The 23,766-nt window shown below is 36.1% G+C and overlaps 1 protein-coding gene across 1 annotated transcript in view; it reads left to right on the top strand.

The window, feature by feature from the left end:
• Positions 1 to 23,766, top strand: part of DISC1 (DISC1 scaffold protein) — a 534,778-nt gene that overhangs the window by 413,483 nt on the left and 97,529 nt on the right. The window contains 1 exon segment of the mRNA XM_074220919.1: positions 1,642 to 1,702. Within this exon segment, the coding sequence (XP_074077020.1) occupies positions 1,642 to 1,702 (61 nt within the window).

The raw sequence follows: 23,766 nt of genomic DNA, 5'->3' as shown, positions 1-23,766 counted from the left end.
CAATATGTCTAATTCTCTCCCATTAAAAATAAGATAATAATATTGTGCTTCCCCAGGTGAATGTCTGGGGGAATTTAGATGTGGGTTTTTTACTCTTGAGACTTTTGACTGTGGAATAGATTCTGTTTTTCCTCCAAAGTAATATTTCAAGCTTAATGCTTGAAGAAATAATATCTCATATTTACTCAGTATTTTAAGACTTATCAAGTACTTTCCTCAAAAGTCATCTTGTATAGTAATGGACTAAATAGTATTATCCTGATTTTATAGATGAAGAAACTGAGACTGAGAGAGGTAACCTGCCTTGTCCATGATCATAGTGCTAGTTAAGTGACATGGAATATGTTTTCAAAGTATTTTAGACTGCAGGATGGCAGCCACTCAGGACACAAAGTAACCTCTGCTTTTATATTAATCTAGTGAAAGTTAGAGCTTCTAGTGCTTGAATGAGGAAAGGATTTTTGTTCAGGAACAAATTTTCAAAATGATCTCTAGAGGATGCTGTTCTAACAAAAAAAAAAAGTATTAGCCACTCAGGTGAATTCTTGTGTCATTTATTTACCTCTTGAGAGGTAGTGAGATTTTGAGTTAACCAAAAAACAGAGCAAAAATCAGAGATTTGTTGTTGCTGGCAGATATGTATAGAATGTAAATGAAGATGGGAATAGGCAATTCTTTGGGCTGTTTCACTTACCTTTTGTTCTTGCTCAACTTTTTTTTTTCATGACAATCAAGGAGGGTGTTGCCATATATTTGGTAGCCTTTACCTCTACACAATTCCAGTAGTGATTTTTTTTTATACAATCTTCAGAACAATTGTTGGGAGTACATGTCCTCTATCAGGGATCCCACAGAAATTAAAATGAATTTCCTAATTCTACTCCATACAGTTTTGGGTGGATCATAGGTTTCAAATTAGTACCAGAAATAGACAAAAGAATATAATGGATCTTATTATGAGAACATTCCAACTGTGATTTGTTCATTGTGACTGAAAGTAGCAGCTCATAGCCTTAGGCATAAACTAAAATTGTTGCTCATCTACCCCTGTTTTTTAGCCACTGCTCCTTTTTAGAAAATTGATAGCCCCCAAATAAGGAACCTAAGGAGCAGAATCTCAGAAGATAGTAGTAAAAAGAAGTTTGGTAACCACAAGACCAGCAGAGATGCTGAACACAGTAAGGTAATCTCTAGTAGAAAATAGAGGCATGTGGTATCTAATGTAGAGAAAAGATATCTGATAATTATAACATATCATAACATAGCATAGCATTTTTGGTGAATTAGTGTCCCCCTACCTTGAGCAGTAGAGTAAGATCAATCACATTTTATTTATTTGAATTCTCTGTTGATAATGCTAGCAAAGGTGAACTTCACAGGTACTTTTCTAATAATATGGTTACTGATTCTTTCATTGGTTTCTATTTTCTGATGATCAGAATCCCTGCTTTTTGGCTCATAGATGAGGCACAAAGATGAAACATACTTTACATATGGTAGATATTCAGTATATCAGTTCACCCTTCTGAGCCTCATTTCAGATCTGTAAATTGAGGGTGTTAGACTCTTCATCTTTACTTTTTGAGTGCTCTAGATCATTTTATATACTTCTTACATTAATTTTGCTTTTTTTTCCAACAGAAAAGAATGTGAAAGAAAATACTATGAAGTACATGGAAATACTGGAAGATAAATTGCACAGGTGAGCATAGTGCATAGCTAAAATTTTATTAATGAATTCAATCAAACATTTTTTAAGTGCCTTTCATGTGTTAGATGCTACACTAAGCATTAGGGACACAAAAAGAGGCAAAGACATTCCCTGACCTCAAGAAGCTTATAATCTATTGGGAGAGAGACAACATGTAAGGAAGCCAGGGAAGTCAGCTGGTGGAGTGGAAGAGCAAGAGTATTCCAGGGATTGGGAATGGCCAGAGCTGTGAGATGAAATGTCTTGTTTGTAGCACTATAAGTGTTCCACAGGGGGAAGATGATTGAAAAGGTAGAAAAGGGTTAGATAGAGTTTGAAGGCCTTCCAAGATAATTTGCTTATAGTAAAATTTAGTTAAAATTAATGCCACTGGTGGGGGAATGATTGTGGACAAATAGAATATAATCTTTCTGTAATAAATAAACAAGACAAAAGATGGACTTTGAACACAGGGGAAAAGCAGGTATCATGTATACTCATTCTTCACCCCCTTTTAACCTTATTATGAGGGGGAAACCAATAAATACATTCTTAAATTTTGAGACTAGTAAGAAATATATAGATTTCACATTTCAGAGTAAGAAGGAGAATCTTGTTAATGTTGCTAAAATCTGAATTTATATCTCAGTCTGTTTTCCTTTTACTGTCATGGCTGAGGGGGGTCCTATGGATTTTAAACCAGTTCATGCATGTTTTGGAACAATGAAAAAATGCACATCATAGGTTCTGTTTTGAATCCTAAATCAAAACCAGCATGAAAATTCCTGGTTGATTTTTTTTTTTTGCCTCGAGTAGGAATGCAGATTTGAAAAATGTACATGATGTTATAGCATGTCAAGAAATTTTCAGTTCCCAAAGACATGTCCTTTAAAAAAAGTAACCAATAAATCTCAGCTACTAGGATCTGCTCCTAATTAAGAAAGCAGGTTCTGAAACATAATAAAGGCTTTCTTCCTAGGTAGTTATTTATTTTTATAGAGACAGTTTGCTACTATTTTGGAAATTGTTAAATAACTCACTAGTAGGCTCTTTCTTAAACCATTGCTTACTAAAATAGATAATATGACTAAAAGGACACCTTTCCCTTAAGATATTATAGGAAGGGATATCAGATTCCTGAGGTGTGCTTTGAAATTTTAACAAGGTCATATTTGTTTCTAACATTGTTGGGTAAGCAAATGCTTTAAATCTTTGACAGACCATTTGCTTCTATAAGAGGTTGTTTGGAAGAAGGGAAGAATTGAAATCAGTTTGATAATGAGGCAGTGAAGAGAATATTAGAAGTGTCTCCCACTTTTAGAACATTTGCTTGTGTCAGGTACTTTGGCTTGATATTGACTCATTTCCTACCCTAAAGGTTGAGACAACGTATTTTCCTGATTATCTTCTTTGGGGCCTTTTCCTGAAATCCTCTGAGCCCTTCTGAAACCTTTTCAAAATTAGAGAAAATAAAATCTATGCTACATATATGCCATAATCATGCCTAATAGAACATGGCTAGAAAAGAAGAAACATAAGATGAATTCTTGAAAGCGGTTTTTGTGTGTCCTCAAGTGATCCCAGTATCAGTTCTATGGCTATTACATCTGTTGCCAGGAGAAGGGAGAAGAAATCTGAGATTCCTTAGTCCTTCTAGCATAGAATAGAGAAGCCAACAACCATTTTTTAAAACTTTTTTTGGGAAAAGATAGAGAGAGCTGTGGCCTAGGTTATAGCTGGGCTTGAGATCTAGTTCAATGGTCAGAAGCAAAGATTAGTCCTAAGCAATGGAAGACAAACACTAGAAAAAAGACATTATCTGCCCTCAGAGGAGATAAGATTTTTAAAGAAGGAAACCTCCACAAAAGGGAACTGAATACTCAAGGGACAAGGGGGTGGAGGGAAGAGATTATAGTCAGGAGAGTAGCCTACTGAATCTCATATGACTGATGTTTCAATTCTCTCAAATGGAGATGCCTCATGCCCTTATATGAAAATTCATATCTCATCAGGTGAAATTTGACTAATGTTAAATGAAGGGCACAGTTGGCATTTATTTCATGCACATGAAATTATATAAACAGTCAAACTGCATATTTCAGGACTAAAGATGAACCTCAAAAATTTATTCACAATAGGATTTGCTTTGGGGTATCAAGAGTCATGGGAAGGTTACTTAAATGTACCTCTCCTTTCCCTAATTTAATATCTGGATTTTTACCTAAAGGAGAGGTCTCATTTGTGTTTGTTATCATTTCCATATGCTTCAGGCTGCCTGTTCTTTATCAAGCCTGCAGTTAAAAAAAAAAGTTTGGAGAAGAGAGCAGCTGGAAGGTCTCATTCTGTGCAGCCTTCCAGAGTCAGTGACTAAACCTTGTGCTGTGAAAGAGAGAGAATGGCCTGCCAAGAAGGCAGAAGCTGAGCCTGCATGAAGTGACTGAGTACCCTTTAGTCTGTTTTCCTTGCTTTCCAGTTTTAATGGTGTGTATCTAAGACAGGAAGTTAAAGATTTCAACAGTAGAGGCTATGGCTCTTCTTTTTATTTTAGGCTAAAACTTGAAATTTAAGCCTCTTGGTCTTTAAAATCAACCCCAGTTTTAAGTCTACAATACAAAGAGATATTTCTTAGTTTCTTATATGGAACTGAATATTCCTATAGATTTTATGTTCTTAGGTTCTTATATGGACTGAATATTAATATAGATTTTATGTCCTACCTCCCAAAAGTATCTGGGGGAAAATGAATTACCATCAAATAGTAGATCACATCTTCAGGCATGAGTGGGCCAAGTCTCTTCTGTCCCAGCAGATGTTTTTACATATCTATAGATATGTAAATGAATTTTTTTTGGCTTTTTTTCTTTTTAGGTTTTTGCAAGGCAAATGGGGTTAAGTGGCTTGCCCAAGGCCACAAAGCTAGGTCATTATTAAGTGTCTGAGACTGGATTTGAACCCAGGTACTCCTGACTCCAAGGCCACTGCACCACCTAGCTGCCCCATGTAAATGAATTTTTAATGAAAAGTATCATGTCAAGTATTTTTGGGGATCTCACAAATAAACATACACAGAACATACAATGCATTTCCTTTTTCTCCCTTTCTTTCAATTTCTCAACAGTATTTCCATTTGCTTTCTGAGAGCATAGCCTACTTAAGAAATCCATACTTGGATTTAATGTATATTATCATGAAGCTGATAAATAGCAGGTAAGAGGTCTTTTTTAATGCTGTAAAGAAATAATGATTTTAAAAATCTGACTAGAAATTTGCTTGAAATTTTAGAAACTAATTTTTATTTTATATTGTTAATGCAGATATAAGAAAGGAAAGGTTTCTTCCCAGCTTTCTTCTTTCTCAGTAATAGAAGCCATGGCTAACTCAAATATACCTAGCTCCCTTTCAGTTACTTGAACCAGACATTGCAATGGGAATAGTGATACATGAACAAATGATATTACCCCAAATGTGGAAAGGATGTTATATGAATTCACATACACTCTTTCCTCTCATGACATGCTGTCTTCACCTTAAATTTTAAAGAAGGAACTCCCCAAAGTACTATGAGAAACCTGAAGATAATAGGGAAATTTTTTGTTGGAAGGTGGGAAGATCAGGGAAAGTAGCCGATAGGATGTAGTAAATGATTGGGACCCACAAGGAAGAGTGGGACTGCAACAGATGGAGATCATTTCAAGAAGAGCAGATGGGAGGACAATAGTACAGATGGTGAGTAATTTAGTTTGACAAGAAAGAGACTAGTGTGAAATAAGACGAAAAAGTAAGATTGGGACCAGGTTATTGAGAGCCTTGAATGCCAGGATCAGGAATTTGTACTTTTTTCAGGAAGTATGCTTACTAAAGCTACTGAAGATTTTTGAGCAATGTGATCCGAGCAATTTGTTAAGGCAATAATTCACACAGGGATGTAGAAGGTGATTTATAAAGAGTATAGAAAGTAGGCTAGAGAATTTGGAGGTCATTCCAAGAGGGGAAGAGAGGTAAGGGCTCTTATGTGGTTTATAGTAGAAGTGAACTGTGAAAGGAAGAAGTGGTTATGATTGGAGAAGGCACAGGACAGAGTGAAAAAAAAATTGGAGTTGGTATCCTGGGATAACAGCTAACTTCTTCATCCAGAAACAACTTCCACATAATCACTTATGAGGTTTTTACCATGATAGCATAAAAAAATTCTTATTCTAGGTAGGCTACTACTAATCTTCACCACCTGATTCTAGTCTTTGCAATGGACTTTGAACTTGTGACTCACTTTACAAGCAAATCATAGAAATGAATGAGAACCTCAGAAATACTTGACATGATACTTTTCATTAAAAAAAAAGGAGAGATCACAAAATCTCCAGTGTATCTGCTGTCAATCATTTTCAGTAGCATCATGCCTGAGAATGAGTCAGAGAGCTCTTGATGTTAGAATGATATGCCTCAGGTTCAAGAGGCATCCCTCTTGATGTTCAAAAATTAAGGAAAAATGTGTACTCAGGACTCAACTACAACTTAGGCACAGAAGTGAGACAGGGTTTGAGAAAGAGAGGAAAAAAGGAGTACATAGTCAAAATTTGGCTGCACAGACCATTTACATCATGAGAGAGCACAAGTTACAAAGTCTCAGAACACTTTCCATTCTCCAACATGAGAATCAGAGAGATTCTTATAGGGTAAAGAGGGAATGGACCCAGTGACCTTACAGTTAATTCATTTGTATATCAGACTTTTTTGAGCCACCCCTAAATTGGTTCCTATCAGGTCTTTTGGTTTAAACCTGAAATCTCTCTTCCTGAGGAGGCTGAGATTGATAGATTGCTTATATTTGAGAGTTCTGAGTTTCAGTTTGCTAAGCAAATATGGTGAGCTCTCTTCCCTGTGAAATTGGGAGTGGGGAAGATGTCACAAGTTGGGAAAATGGAGCCAGTCAAAGCTTCTGTATCAATGAATGGGGGAAACTAACCTGAGATTAGCAAATCTAGCCTAAGTAAGATTTTAAAAACCCAGTCTTTAAAACAAAACAAGGGGCGGCTAGGTGGCGTGGGGACGGCTAGGTGGCGCAGTGGATAGAGCACTGGCCTTGGAGTCAGGAATACCTGAATTCAAATTTGGCCTCAGATACTTAATAATTACCTAGCTGTGTAGCCTTGGGCAAGCCATTTAACCCCATTGCTTTGAAAAAATCTAAAAAAATAAACCCACTTACTTTTTAATATGTGGTAATCATTTGATTTATCTCTTTTCCCCTAGTATATATTAGACATCTTCCATTTTACCCAGAAAATCACTGCTAGGTAAATTTTTCTAACATGAACAAATAATATCACCCCAATGTAGAGAGGATGCTATATAAATTCACATACATTTCTCCCTCTCATAACATGCTGTCTTTACCTTAAATTTTTTTTAAAGTTTTTTTTTTTGCAAGGCAAATGGGGTTAAGTGGCTTGCCCAAGGCCACACAGCTAGGTAATTAGTAAGTGTCTGAGACTGGATTTGAACCCAGGTACTCCTGACTCCAAGGCCGGTGCTCTATCCACTATGCCACCTAGCCGCCCCAATTTACCTTAAATTTTAAAGAAGGAACTACTCAAAGTGCTACGAGAAACCTGAAAACAATTAGGGAAACAATTTCATCAGATTTTGTCCTTATTTAAAAACTGTAGATGACTTTTTTTTTTGTACAAATTCTAGACCCTTGGCTTTCAAAAGCTTACTGAATCTGAACTTTCAGGGGTTTTTTTTAGGGTTTTTTTTTTTTGCAAGGCAAACGGGGTTAAGTGGCTTGCCCAAGGCCACACGACTAGGTGTCTGAGACCAGATTTGAACCCAGGTACTCCTGACTCCAGGGCCAGTGCTTTATCCACTATGCCACCTAGCCAGCCTGAATCTGAACTTTCAAACAATATTGCCCAATATTTTGCTATTCATTCCTGAGCTCCAGTCCTACATCACCAACTGCCCATAGGACACTTGAGACCTCCAGAAGAGGTCTCCATAAGATACTTCATAAGAATTTTAAGAATTTTAAACCAATTCTCCAAAGAGAATTCTTTAACTCCTTCTCCATGTCATTCTGCTTCCACTTTTCCCTATTTCTCTTAAGGGAATCATTCTTCCAAGCACCCAGTTTAGCAAACTTGGTGTCATCCTTTACTCCTTGTTCTATTTGATTCCCACCTCCCTCCTCACATATAAAATCAGTTGGCAAGTCTTGTTGTTTCTCCCTCCACAGAATCTCTGATATATCCATCTTTTCTCTCCACTGAAATAACCACTACTTCTACTTAGTTCCTCTCTCCTAGTTTATTGCAATAACCTACTAATAGGTTTTCTTGACTCAAGTCTCTGCCTTCTCCCATACTTCCTTCTCTATATAGCTACCAAAATAAATTTCCTAAAGCAGGGGTCTGACCAATATCATCTCCCTAGACAATTCACTTCAATTTAATGAAAATGAAATACAAACTTCTCTCAACACTTTACATTCTTAAAAGTTGGACCCCAAATTCCATTTTTAGATAAATGCATTATTACCCTTTCACTATTCTACAGTCCAACTAAACTAATCTTCCTATTCTTCATACATGGCATTCCACACTCTCCATCTGTTCTTTTGTAGGCTATCTCCATTCCTGGGAAATACCTTCCTCACCCCTGCTTTTTAGACTCCCAAAGAGCATTTCAAAGTCCATCTACTTTATGAGGGTTTTCTTATCCTGTAAACTGTCTTATCTTTTATTTACATTTAATGCATATATTTCATATATGCTTAATATGTGCATATGCATATATATTATATATACATATATATGTTTTCCCATCAATTGAATATATATTTCTTTTTTAAAAAACATATTTCTTAAAGACAGGGGCTCCTTCATTTTTTGCATAGTACTCTCCCCAACTCACACTGCACTGAAAAGTGATATACAAACAATGAAATAGTCCATGCCTTCAAGGAATTTACATCTTTTTTTGTAGTAAGAACTACTTCTTCCCTGGGAGTGTTAAGCATAATCCTGAAGCTTCTGGCTTATAATATGATGCAACTGAGCCCCCATTATGTGGGTCCTCCAATATAAATCTAGAAGTTGATAGTAAACAGCTTCTAGAAAAGGATATTTACTGAAAAGGCAGAATGAAAACAATAATTATACATTTCCCCCATCTTGAAGGCAAACTCATCCTTTAATAAGACTATAGGGTCCCCAGGGAAAGTGATTTATTCTTACAATGCAAAAGGAATGAGGCATACATCTATAGGATACATATGGCTGAGGAATATCTACTTTCTCCTGTCTCTATAGAGAGCATCCTCCCTCTATAGAGAGTATTCTTGCCTCTGAAGATTGGTGCTTTTCTAAAGTTCATGGCCAATATTACTCTCTTTCATAAGACATCATGTTTCCTGAAGCTTATTTATCATTGGGGCTACTATCAATCAACTCATTCTGTAGGCACTTTTTCTGACATAAACTCTACTAATCAGCTTGCCAGTGGATCATCTGATGATTCTAATGGACCTCCTGAATTCACAAAAGAAAGAAAGATAACTTAGACTAGGGTAAGGGCTGGGAAAGCAACTAGTTCACCCTCTCTCCACTGTCATCCCTCCCAATAAGAAACATATCCAGCAGCTCAAACTACTCCACTCCCTTGAAAGCTTCCAGGGAAGCTTGGACAAGCTCATATGCTCAAACCTTTTGCATGCACACTTAGTTCTGGCTCAGCCTCTCCTGAGTCATCACTCCTTCTGCCTCCAAATCAAATTAGAAAGATTTTTGGCCTCATGACATCAACTTCTCAGTCACTCATAGCTGGAAATTGCCTCCCCAAAGTTTCATGTGTTGGCTTGGAACCAAACAAGGAATACCTGGCACATTCTCTGTCTAACCCACCATGAAGGGCAAATCCAAGCATTATTGAAGGACCTGGCTCTCATTGGCCAGTCTGCCCCCACCATTACATTTACATCTTCAATGCTATAAAAGTGCTTGGCATAGAGAAAATAGGGAGATGGAAATGCTTATCAATTGATTTATTTATGAAACTTCTGTTATAACTACAAAGGTCTATTTGGTTTTCCTGGAGTTTACTGACCTTTCTGTATCTGTACTTTTTCTCATGCTGTTCCAGGGGGCCATCCACTTTCATCTTGGCTTATGAATCCTCTCCATATGTGGGACTAGACAGTTAACAAAGCACTTTCCTCACAATAGCCTAGTGAGGCAGGTATTTAAATAATGATGATATACAAATCACTTAATCTCTTCCAACCTGGTTTCTGGTATATAAAATGGAGATTTAATATATCTTCTACCTACCTTATTGGAAGAAAATGTTTTAAATCTTCAAGGACTATGAAAGTATGTTGTGGTTGTCATCCCTGTTTAAGGTATCAAAATGGAGGTTCAGAGCAGTTAAAGGATACTGAGCATTAATAACAGCACACAATTATATAACTTTGTAGAACACTATATATTTTCTTATCTGATATTTGTATTATCTCCATTATATAGAAGAGGAAATTGAGGAAGCAGAGGTTAAGTGACTTGCCCAGAGTCTCACAGCTAGTAAGCATCTGAGACACTCCAAGTCCAATGCCTTTATATCATTATATACATTTATATCCAAACCTCAGTGATCTGAATGCTGCCCTTCAGCCTATCTCCTCTATTCAAAATTGTTCCATCCTTCAAAACCAAGTTTAAATTCCTCTATCTTTGAATCCTTTTCTGACCTGGATTCAAATCCTGCCTCTGTCATGTACTAATTGTATGCCCATCATCAAATCATTTAATCACTCAGGGTTTCTGTTGTACAGCATTGTGATCTTTTCCTCCTCAGAATTCCTATTATAGAGGAAGAAATCTATTCTTGATTTGTAACAACTTTAGTTAGCTTTGGTCTCTAGATGGAAAAAAATGAGATGCACCCTAATGTAGATTTGACTTAGATACTTACTAACTATATGAATCTGGACAAGTCACCTAACCTTTGTAAGCCTCAGTTTTTTTCAACTGTAAAATGGAGATAATATTAGCACCTACCTCCCAAGGTTATTGTGAAAAATCAAATGAAATGATGAAAAATTGATTTGTACCTCCAGAAAGAAAACTGATGAACTCTGATTGTGGAATGAAGTGTGGTTTTTTTTTTTACTTTATTTTTCTGTGATTTTTTTTTGGCAATATAGCCATTATGGAAATAAATTTTGTATAACTTCACATGTATAATAGATCAGATTACTTGTCTTCTCAATGAATAGGTTAGGGACTGCAGGAAGGGAGAGAATTTGAAACTCAAAATTTTAAAAAAATACTAAATGAAATAATTTAGGGAGCTAGATGCTATAGCCCTTAGAACACTGGGTCTGAATTTAGATAGACCTGAGTTCAAATCCAATCCTGTCACTTACTCTGTATGAGCCTGGGCCAGTCATTTAACCTCATCCAGTTTCAGTTTCCTCAACTTTCAAATGGAATTATAATAGCACCTCCCTCACAGGATTATTATAAGGATCATAGAAGATAATATTTGTAAAATGCTTAACACATATTCCTGGAATATGGAAGATACTTAATAAATGATGCTTCTTTTCACCTCCTCTTCTTCCCACAGCCAATCCAAGATATGCACTCAAAGGCTGTTGCCAGATAAATTGATTTCCTTATGAAGAGATGCTACTGACCTGATTTGAACAGAGTTGTGGATTTGGTTGGTTTTTCTGGTCCTAGTCTCTTCCACTCCTCTTGATTCCCTTTCCCTTCTAATAATCAAGAACATACTCTGGAAGTTAGCTAGCCAGTGGACATTCAATCAGTCAACAAATCTTTATTAAGTGCTTATAATCTGCCAAACATTGTTTTAAGTGCTATAGATGAAAATTCCAACAAAAATATGGTTCTTTCTCTCAAAAAGCTTATATTCTAATGAGAGAAATCAATATATAAAAGGAGTTAAAGAAAGGATGATTAAAATTACTTATATAGCATTGAGATAATGTTATTAAGAGAAAATTATATAAAAATGACAGAATAATAATCTTGTAGTGCTATTTACATAATTTATTTTTAGATCTCTGAGTGATTTAATACTTTCAGTCATAAACTTTCCTCATTAAAATGTCCAAATTATGTATCACTCAAGGACTATATGCAGTTTCTTAGAGGAAAATGAAATATCCTGAAGCTACCTTCATTTATCGTTCTTAATTTCCCCTTAGTAAGAAAACTTTTCTTTTAGGGTAAAAAAAAACAAAAAGCAAAAGCAAAAACAAGAAAAAGAGCCTTCCTATCTCAAATTCTTAATATCAAGTCTCTTTTTAAAAGGAAGACAAGAATTTCTTTTCTCAGAATACCATGGACCTAGAGGAGAAGTAGAAGAGATATACTATAGAAGAAAAAAAAGGAAGGAAGAAGGAAAGGAAGAAATAGGAGGAAAGAAAGAAAGAAAGAGGAATAGAAAGAAAAGAAGGAAAGAAAAAGAGAAAGAAGGAAAAAAGAGAAGGAAGAGGCTTCCATTTAGGGGTATTTCTCTTGTTATTGTCAATGTAATTTAGAGCATTTTAGAACTTTCATTATGCATGACCCACAAGTCCAAAGGAGACCCCATCCCCCAGTTTTTTTAGTTAGACTAAAATCATCCAGGAGAGTTAATTCCTGTAACTTGATTGCTTTTTTTTAAATAAAGCATCTCAAGTCCAAATAGTGATTTGTTTTAGGTTCATATGTCTGATCCATTTATACTATTACTATCTTTAACATTATATCTAATTAAAGAGACAAAAGGCTGAGTAACCTAACTTGGAACTCCTGTTACCTGTATCACCCTAAACTTTTTTCACTTATTTGAGATTCCAACTTTAGATCCTAATGGTATTTGAGAGTAATACTTTTGACTCTGTGTCATTCATATCATAATCAATCACACATGAGGCCTTCTGATCTTAACTGATTCATACTTGAGAATTTGGAAACCCAATTTATGATCACAAAAGGGGAGAAGGAAGGCCAAACACTCCTATTTTTAGATGAAGGAAAACAAAAAGATTTCATTTTGGGTGAGTTATCTGAGCTTCACCTTCCTTGTGTATAAACAGCATCAGTCTACCTACTTCAAAGGTCTGATATAGGAATTAAATGATAGAATATACCTGACAACCTTCAAACACTATGCAAGATGTTATTGTGACAACAGTTTCTTGGTTTATATTCATTCCCTGCTACTTGTAACTTTCTGAAACTTTTTTTTTGTGGCATCATACAAGTTTAGATCTAGGACTACAAGGGACATTAATGGAAATTTAATCTAAGAGAGACTGGGATGAATCTGAAAAATAGAATCATAGGACCTTAGATCTAGTGCTAGGAGGGATCTCAAAGGAAATCCAGGTCTGGAGCAATTTTGTAGCAATCTGAATGAAGATAGATCATCTGGAGCTTATAATGTCAATAAATGAGAAGATAGAGAAAAACCTAGAAGAGAGTTCTATACACCCTTGAGGAATATTTACAGTCAATGAGAATGATAGAGTTAATGAACCAGGAAAGGAAATGGAGTAGGAGTGATTAGGTAAGAGAAGAACTAAGAGAAATAGAAAATAGCATTGAGAAGAAGGGGGGAAAAACAAACAGAAAGGACAGAGAATCCAGGAGGGAGAAAGGGAAAGAAAAGGAAACAAGAATTTATTAAATAACTGCAATGTGTCTCTGCACTAAGTGCTTTACATATCTCATTTGATTCTCACAACAACCCTATGAGGGAGACACTGTTATTATTCCACTTTTATAGATGAGGATACTAAAGCATAAAGGTTAAGTGACCTGCCTAGGATGACAGATCTAGTAAATATCTGAGGCTAGATTTGAACTCATCGTCCTAAAGGAAGTTGTAATACTCTATCCTTCCAGCGCTTTTCACTGTGTCTTACTATCAGGAGACCAAGAAGGATGTGGATTGAGAAAAGGCCACTGGATTTGGCAATTAATAGATCACTGGCAACTGATGAGACTAACAAGTAATTTCAGCTGAGTGGGGAAATAGGCCATTAAATTGCAAAAAAATTCTCAAAGAGAGTGAGAGGAGGAAGTAAAGATAAAAGGTATAGACATTCCTCCCCTCAAAGGAGTTTGGCTATGAAGGGAGAAGAAATATAGGATGATAGCCTGAAGGGGGTGATAAGATCTAATAATAGTTTTTTTTTTTTAGGATAGAAGAGATTTAAGAATATTTGAAGGCTTTAAAGAAGGAGTCTGTAGCTATAGAGAGATTGAAGATTAGAGAGAACAAGAGGATAATACAGGGAGTAATTGGTTGGAAAAGCAATTAATGATTTGACCTTGGTGAAGAGATCATAGTACAGGGGAGAATGAGTAAATGATGATTTCAAGAAACTTTGGGATTTAGTGAAGGGAAGAGAGGAATCTTACAATAGTCCCCTTTTTCAGTCAAATATGAAGCAAGGTCCTTGAAAAAGGGAGAAGTTGTGAGAAAGGGAATGGTAAAGAGTCTCAAGAAGAGAGAATTTTATAGGTAGTGAGATATAAAGAATCCATTATAGAGGAGTAAAAAGTTTTTTTTTTTGCTATATAGAAGGCCCACTTCAAAGAAGTTAATATAAATTTATATTGTTTCTAGATGACCTAGTTACATGGTAATCTCCAGTATCATTTAGCAGAATATGACTAAGATTGATGTTTTGTCTTTTGTTCTCAAAGATCATGACATCAGGGAATTACATTTAAGTGACAGGGCGCCATGCAACAAAATTAGCACCTCACTTTTTCTTCTGGAGCTATCAGGGTCCAGTGACCAGTTAGGAATCAGGATGACAGAGATGACCCTGAATGCAAGGCAATCAGGATTAGATGACTTGCCCAAGGTCACACAGCTAGTACGTGTCAAGTGTCTGAAATCAGAGCTAAGCTCAAGTCCTCTTGACTCCAGGACCTGTGTTCTATCCACTGCATCACCTAGCTGCCCCATGTGACCTGATGGTAGAGTAATCCAAGAAAAGTCTGGGGCTTTAAGAACTGGCGATAGGTTGACAAATTATATTTTTCATTTAGATTTAGATTTACTGCACGGTCAGTACTAGAGTTAATGATTTACTGGTCCCAATAGCCATTGTTATCATCAAAACTGTTTATCCCTCATTCATTTGTTCATTTTTTCCTCTTTTGAATATTTTATGGAGCACTGGTAAAGCTAATTAAAAGAGGATTCTTGACTTTATGGAGATCATAGTTTTTAAAGGGAGGGAGAAGCCAGAAACATTTGAAATATTTATTTAATGAATATAATATCATGAGGTGATAGGTACCATTTAAGGTTTCACAGAAGAAATATTAATTCCAAGAGGGATTGGGAAAGGCTTCATCAAGTACATAATTTTATAAAAAAAGATATCCTCACCAATAAAGCTAAAGACAAAAGAAGGGAGGGTGCACTCATAATGGAGAAGAGATTAAAACTGAAAGGGGAAAAATTTGGTTAAAAAAAGATTGGCTGACAGAGGAGAAAAAAATGGAAATTGAGACTAACCCCATACTTCTTGGCTGGGAAGGTCATTGACGTGGTGATACTGCCACTGAAATCAGTTAATTTATTTGTTGACTTCCAGAGCTAAAAATGAATTCTAATTAAGGAAGAAAGACAAAAAAACTGTCTTTGATATATTTAATCAGTTCTTATAGACATCATGTTATACTCAATTGTGCTGAGGGAGGTAGAATTATGTTTGTTTTCTTTGTCCATGATTCCATACTACTTATATACCTATATACTTAGAAATGCCAAAAAATGCCATAGTGGATCCATTTCCCTACATTCATCATATTTTTAAATTCAGCATTCATTCAACAAGCATTTATTAATTGCCTATTATGTGCCAGACACTGTGCTTTATAAGGAGACAAAGACAAAAGCACAGTAGACCCTGCCCTTAAAATCTTGAGGCAAAGGGATGCTCAGATACAAAAATATTTGCATAGTAGATAGAAAGCAATTTTATGGGGCATTAGTATAAAATATGGGAGCAAACAGGATTGGCTTCCTGTAGCAAATTCAAATCTCAACTAATTGAAAAATGGCCCAAATTAGATGATTTCAAGGGGACCAGTGAGATCTTCATTGCATTACTTGTTTTTTGTTCTTATAATCAAGCTGAAGAGTTGAGAAAATCTGAAGGAAAAATTAATCGTGGTGTTAGTGGAACCCCAGTAGGTAGAGAACCAATTTGTCATTAATTAAATGATAAGGCTTTTTAATGATTCAAGGAAGAGTTGTCAAGGTTGCATGATAGTTTAATTTGTCAATGGGTGATGAACCTGTTAACTCCAAGCACATGCTTAATAAAAGTAAAACTCCTCATGAACATTTCAGGGACCCATTTCTTTTGTGGGACCATTTTAAAAGCATACTCTTAATGCAATTTTCTCACTTTAGTGATAATCTTTTTCCAACAGGCCAACTAATGTAGGTTAGACAAAATACTGTACATAAAATTTCCATGGACTCACTTAGTGCCTTTCTTCCCCCTCCCTTCCTCCTGCTTGCAGTAACCCATTCCCCAGCTGTTTGGAATCATACAACAAGTGTGAAAACGTTAGTTACAAAGTAGGGAGCTACAAACACTTTAGATGCTGGGATGCTTCCCATTATATCTCTTGGCCCACACAGCTTTGGGCCTTAAATCCCTTATCACAACCGCCTCAGGCGGAAAACATTTTTTTCCTCCTCCTGTAGCAGCTGATGTAAAGATGACATTTCTTGAGCTGAGGGAATTTAATATGATTGTACTGTACTCTAAGCCTCAGAAGATAATTCTGTCGCTTCCATTCATCACAAACGCAGGGCCTTTGAGTTGTGCTTTTCTCCCCCTTTCTCCTTAAATCTCCTTGATAGAAATCTTAAAATTATTTAGGAGACTAGGGAGGAGAAGGAAATAACAAAAGATGATGACTTGTGACAATTACACAAAGTCATTTGATTGAGTTATTTCCTTTATTATTCTGGAAATGAGAAAATAAATGAACACCCCCTGGTTCTCACAAGCTGTGGCATCGGGATGGATCTATTCTCCCCATGCAGACTGGTAATGAGGCAGGGCCATCTCACTTTGCAAATGAACACCGACCAGTCCCTCTTAATTGACTCTCAGTCTCCACATTTTCCTTGATTTATTGCTACTTAGCAATGTTTGTTTTTGCTCTGAGGATGGCATTTGTCAATTTTTTTTGTAGCTACTGGAAAGAAAATGTTCAGGAAAGAATGAACGATCTGGTTTTGACTCAGGGTGTGATGATCTGGGCAATAGTCAGTTTACTAAACCATGAAGAGGAAAGACCTTTGAGATCTCTTGCTGCTCTATTTTCCAAAGGAAGGCAAGAATACAATTCTGTACATCTAACCTGGAGCGATTGTATCCCCTGATTTCACACATCTATAACTGGCATCCTTCAGGAGAAAGCAACTTCCTGGGAAATTTGACCTATTCTCTCTTTCTCTCCCCTCCTCCTTACCTACAAGACTGTCAATGCTCATTTGTTTAAGCAATAGGGATGTTAATAATGTCTGACTTCTGGTGTCTAAGATTACATTCTAATGGAGAATTTTCCTCAGATAAAATTCTCTGGACAACACCATGGTTACTAGAAATTTGAATTTGGCTCCCAAATAATAGTGAACTTCCTGAAATAAAAATAAAAACTGACTCCTAATAAGGTCCCTAGGACCATAGGTCTAATGCTGGAAGGGACTTCAAAGGTTTTCTAGTTCAACTCCTACATTCCAAAGATGAAAAAACTGAGACAGACCAAGGGAAGTTAAGCAACTTGATTAAAATCACAAAAACAGTAAATTCTAGAGTTGGGATTTAAACCTTAGTCCTCTGACTTCATTACCAATCCCCTTTCCATTGTCTCAAGAGGCAACAGGCCATAGTGGGACAGATTTCTCTTGGAGTTAGACCTGGATTCTGCCTTTTATTTATACTAGTGATGTCGATCAACAATAATAATAAACAAACAAATAAACAAATAAACAAAAATAGCTAGATATCATGTAGCATTCTAAGGCCTAAAAAGCACTTTTCATAGATTTTTAAAAATTTGATTCTTACAACAATCCTATCAGCTAGAGACTATTATTATCCCCTTTTTATAGAAGAGAAAACAGAGGATGAGAGCTATTAAATGGCTTCCCCAGGGACACAGTATCTGAAGTATAATTTGAATCTGGGTCTTCTTGACTCCGGGCTAGTTCTTAATTCAGGCCCCAGTGCCTTGAGCAATCCTTTAAGACTTAAATTGTAAATGAGTTGCCTCTTTCCAGAGATGGAAGAGATGCAAACTTCTGTAGTTAGAATTCCCTCTACTGATACATAGACTCAGACTCTTCCCCCTAGGAAAACAATAAATAAGGTCTCAAGCTGTAGTAGCCATTAGCAAAAGTGACTGTTTTCAAATGTAGTCCTCATGTTATAAATTCAGATGTCTTACCATTATGGTAGGGCCTGGGAGTATGAAAGAGAATCCTTTTCTCAACATGAAAGAATTTCCTCTGAGCCATGTTCGCTGCATGAGGGGCAAATACATATAAAAGCTTTAAAATGAAAAGAAAATAATCTTTAGGATGGTCTCCACATGTTCTTAGTAGGGGATAATGTTAGTGTAAAGGATCAGCCCTGGCAAAGAAGCATCTGATGCCTCAGTTCTGCCATTGCCTTATTTTAGTCAATGAAGTATTTGTTTTGTATCAGCTATGTGTTAGTTGCTCAGAATACAAAGACAAATGTGGCAGTCTTGTCCTCAAGAAATTTCAGAAGAATTGATACAGACATAAAGAAATAGGTCAATCAATCAATCAATAGATATTTATTAAGCACCTGTTATATACACCAGATATTATCCAAAGTGGGGAAGGAAATAAAGAGGCAAAAAACAGTCCTTGCCCTCAAGAGAAGACAACATGCAAATTAATATATACAAAGCAAACAATGTACAGGATAAAGAGGAAATATTTAACAGTGGGAAATTATTGAAATTAAGAGAAGATGGAGAAGGCTTCTAGTAAAAGGTGAAATTTTAGTTGGGACTTAAAGAAGTCAGAGAGGTCAGTAGTTGGAATGGAGGAGAGAGAGTTTTAGGCATGGGACACAGTCACAGAAAATGCCCATAGTCTAGAGATACATTTATATGTACAAAATATTCATAAGATAAACAGAAATCTATTTATTTTTCCCTTTTAGCATTCTCTTCCTCAGGTACCCAGTATCTTCATGCTGTATCTTTGCTGTCCTGGATCCCCAATTGCATTTACCCCATGTTTTCCTCTGCTTCCCCACATCTCTATCAATACTTATCAGACATATGGTCCATTCCCCTCAAGGCTCTGTTTTCTGATAACAAATCTAACAGACTAATATAGACTTATTCCTTTTCACAGTCTGTGGAGTTAACTGGTCAACTGGGCAGCAGGATAAAACAGAGCATATGGATTTTTGAGTTAGAGTGTTGCCCAAGTTGAATCCTGTCTTTAGTGTGTGTGTTTTTTTAACCTTCAGATTAGGATAGCTAGAAGACATGATGCCAGACCTGGAGGTACTGAGTTCAAATGCAGCCTCAGATACTTACTAGCTGTCTGACTCATACTTCTGTTTATCAGTAAGTTCTTTAGATGAAGATAATGATAAGTATTTTCAAGAATATTTGAGCTATCAAAGGAATTAGACTTAGAGGGGGAAACTAGGAACAACAAGTAGACATTACAAAGAGACAGAAGTTTGCTCTAGGGAAAAGTTTAGAATTTTAATTAAAATCTTCCCCCCAAATTAGAATTTTACCAAAGTGAATAGATTACTTCAAGTCATAAGCCATGTAGTGAATTCCCTTTCTTTGAGGGTCTTCAGTCAGAGGCTTAGACAACTAATTGTTTTTGAAGTTGTTGGAGAAGGGATTTTTGGTTGAAATTGGACTAGATCAGTGGGTTTATATCTTAGGGGTCCCCAGACTCTAGACTAAATGGTCTATGAAGTCTTTCAACTTTCTTTTTCCTTTCTTGCTTTAAATCTATGCTCCTACTATTTGTAATTTCATTACAAATATTTCTTTGCATTCGAACATTTAGGAGAAAAAATATTTTTTATCCAACTGTTTAATGATAGCAATGCCATGCTCCAAGACTGATTTGATTGGTACCATTGGCCCTTTTTGATTAGGGCAGCCCCTTCAGGTGCTCCTCAAATTCCACCACATTGGCAGCTGCCTTCTCCCCTTTTCCACAGAGGGAAATGCAAAATATCAATAATAAAAAAAATGGTATTGTGGCACACTAGATACATAAAGGTAAGCTTGGACACAGGACAATCTGGATTCAAGTTCTGCCCTTCACACACACTGACTGTTTGACTCTGGACAAGCGACTTTGCCTTTTGGTGTCTCAGGCAACTTTAAGTTTCTAAGAAGGTTTTGTCTTGAGATCTCCCATTACTGGTTAAATTTATACACACACACACACACACACACACACACACAAACACACACAAAGTTTGAGCAATGGATTTCTTTTACCCTTTTAAACAACTCTGAAGACATATTCTATTCCTGATCATCTTACTGAGAATCAAGAGGCTAGTCACCCATCATTACCTTCCTCCAAATCCACAGTGATAAGAATAAATATTTTCCTGCCAGTAGGGATTACAATGTATTCATTTTTGGAAGGAATCTAGAAGACAGGCATTAGGCAATTCTCTTAAGAAAAAAATAAGTGCTGAGGTCGATGCTAGGACTCAACAGGTCACCAGTAACAGGCGCAAGCTGGAAAAGCAGGCTGCCAATTATAAACAGGCAAATGAGCCCACCAACAGTTCTTGCCTGAGTTCAGACTCGGTAAGCCTGGCACTAGAACCACAGGGAGCTTCTAAAACTGCAGCCATTTGTGGTGGGAGGATATTTTTCCTGGCCTAAGTGTATATGGCTATCAAATTACACTACCCATAGTCTTAGTGCTTCAAGCTGTGATCTCCTCACATCTCATAAATGAAGCAAGGGTCAAGCTGAGCCAGTAGAGCAATGGGAAAGTGTGATCTGCAACGTGTCTGGCACCACCATGTGGGGGACCCATTGGAAGGGCTGGATGAATTTCTATAGTAAGGCAGGCTTTGCCGAGGAGCTTGGCATGTGCAGGATGCTTTCTGGATGTTTAACCTCCAAATCACTTTGGAATTTGGGTTTGATTGAAAGAGAAAATAGTTATTCAATGATGATAGCATGGGCAAGATGGACCCTGTGCCATGATAATTGATACTATTGGTAATTTTGTTGAATTTGAATGGAAATGAATGCTAGCTCATGTGTCCTTAACCTAAAAGAAATGAGTGGAGTTAATGAAAATCAGGCAGTGAACCCTAGAAAAAAATTTGCATTTTTGCCTCTTTTTTTCCCCTCTTCTATTTCCATTTGATTTTTTGAATAGGATTCTATATGGGGAGGGGGAGGGGAGCTTAGTCTGTCACTGACAGATGCTTCTATCCTTTTAGCTTAGTGATCTGGGAAGCCCTATGGATGGTTAGAAATAGAACAGAGTGGTGCTAGTAATTATGATGGAACCAAATATGTCTTTTATAAGTCACATGCAGTTTGAACAGCTACTGATTTCTTTTAGTTTGCTTTCAAGGCTGGGCTATTGTTATGATCTTTTAAAATCTTATTTTTGTTGATACTTTTATATTTGCATCACCTTAATTTCTGAATCTTTCTTGTATTCCTGTATATATATATATATATATACATATATATATATATATATATAATATGTATTTGTATATATGATATATTTGCATATATATGATTAAAAAGATAAGTGCATGAATCATGTCTTATGATTTATTCAGTATTCCACAACTCTAGTTTCTCACTCTTGCAAAAAAGGGAGATAGATATATTTTCTCAATTCTGTCCAAAGGCAAACGTGTAAACAAATAATAGCTTAAATGTATACAGTACTTTATTCTAAAGGGTGAAAAATATGATAGAAACATCTTGATAGTATTGTTATCCTGCTCATCAGATGATTTTAAGTATTCAGCTCCATAATAGCATCACTTATGTTGTGAATGTGGTGTCAATCATATATAGTGTGTGACAATAGAGTGATCTGGGAAGCTGGGCTTTTAAAGGACAGGGTTGAAGATGAGGATGATGAGGAAATGAAGCAGCAATACCAGAAGTAGTAATGGATCAGGATTCAAAGGATCTTTATTAAAATTTTAAGCTCTACTCTTTAATCACTATGTGACCTGGGCAAAGCACTTCTCTCTAAGCCTCAATTTTCAAATCTGTAGAATGAAAGAGCTGCATTAGATGATCCCTCCAGTTCTGAGTCCTATGATTCAATCATTAACAAATATTTAATGAGTGCTTCCTATGTGGGGATATAATGACAAAGTAATACAGATCCTTTGTAAAGGAAATTAAATGTACTTTAAGTAATTTAGAGATGACCTAATTGACATTTTGGGACAAGATGAGAACCATAGCTTTTGAAAATTTTCTTTTATTTTTAAATGTCACCAAAATGAGAAAGGTCAAAAGCAGTCAGGCTAATCAACAATATGGAAGGAAGTGGAGATACTAATGCATCTTTTCTTACTTCCCAGAGTCAACTGATTTCTTAACTCATGTTCCTTTAAGAATGAATTTTTTTTTCCTGAAGTATGCCAAGAAATGAGAAAATGAGCATCAATTTTACTTCTTTCAAATTCTTCCTTAAACCTATTATTTGTGAAATAATTCTGGTGTAATCTCCATGTGGATTAGTTATAAAATTGGTTTCTCTACCACATCTAATCAGGTCTGTATTTCTTAGGTTGTGTAATGATAACAATAATAATGATAATAGCATTCACATAGTGCTTCTTTACCTATGCCATCTCATTTGATCATTACAATGAATATATGAAATAGTTATTACCTTTATTATTATTACTGAGCATTAATAATGGTATTATCCATCAACAAGATGTTTATGACCCTAGAGATTTAAATTAGCTTGAGGCATTATCTCTTTATTTATAGAAGATTGCTTTTCCAAATGCTGATTATACAGTAGCCTCTGGGCTATCACCTTGACCCAAATGCTCATTGCCTTAAAGCATCCAATGATGATACTCAGTGGAGAACAATGTGTTTTCCAAAGTAAACCATACTCTTGTTAATGCTCTTGAAATGAATATCCCATCTAGTTCTAAGAAAGCCCAACTGAAAGCTTCCTCTCTTTTTTTCTTGCTCTGAGTTACTAATATTTTCATATGGCCACAGCTATTTCTGGATCTCTTACTTCCTTATTTGTGCCTATGGCTGTGACAATGGTGTAAAGTTTATTAAAAGAATTTTAAAATGGAGGTGGAGCAAAAATGGCAGAATAAAGACAGGAACTCCCCAGGGCTCAACCCCAAACCACTCCAAATACCTTTAAATAATGACTCTAATCAAATTTTAGAGTGGCAGGATCCACGGAAAGACAGAATGAAACAATTTTCCTGTCCAAGACAACTTGGAAGATCTGCAGGAAGGGTCTATTATACTGGGGTTAGAAAATACCTATCCTCTCATAAGACCTTGGAGGAATCAAGAATTTGTAGAGTCCCAGGGGATGTCCCTGAAAACAGCTGCACAAAAAAAAAATAAAAGCAAAAATATCCCTCAAAAGTTTGGGACAACAGCAAAACTCTACTGGTTGGAGACCTCAACCTCCTGCTCTCAGATTTAGATAAATCTAACCATAAAATAAACAAGAAGGAATTTAGGGAGATAAATAGAATGTTAGAAAACCTAGACATGATAGACCTTTGGAGAAAGTTGAATGGGGATAGAAAGGAATATACTTTTTTCCTGCAGTACATGGCACTTACACAAAAATTGAGCATGTACTAGGACATAAAAACCTAATAATCAAATACAGAAAGGCAGAAATAGTGAATACATTCTTCTCAGATCATAATGAAATAAAAATCACAAGCAATAATGGAACAGGGAGAGATGGACCTAAAACTAATTGGAAAGTAAATA

Source organism: Macrotis lagotis, chromosome 2, assembly GCF_037893015.1.
Source record: "Macrotis lagotis isolate mMagLag1 chromosome 2, bilby.v1.9.chrom.fasta, whole genome shotgun sequence".
Classification (NCBI taxonomy): Eukaryota; Metazoa; Chordata; class Mammalia; order Peramelemorphia; family Peramelidae; genus Macrotis; species Macrotis lagotis.
This window is presented reverse-complemented; position numbering and strand designations above follow the sequence as displayed.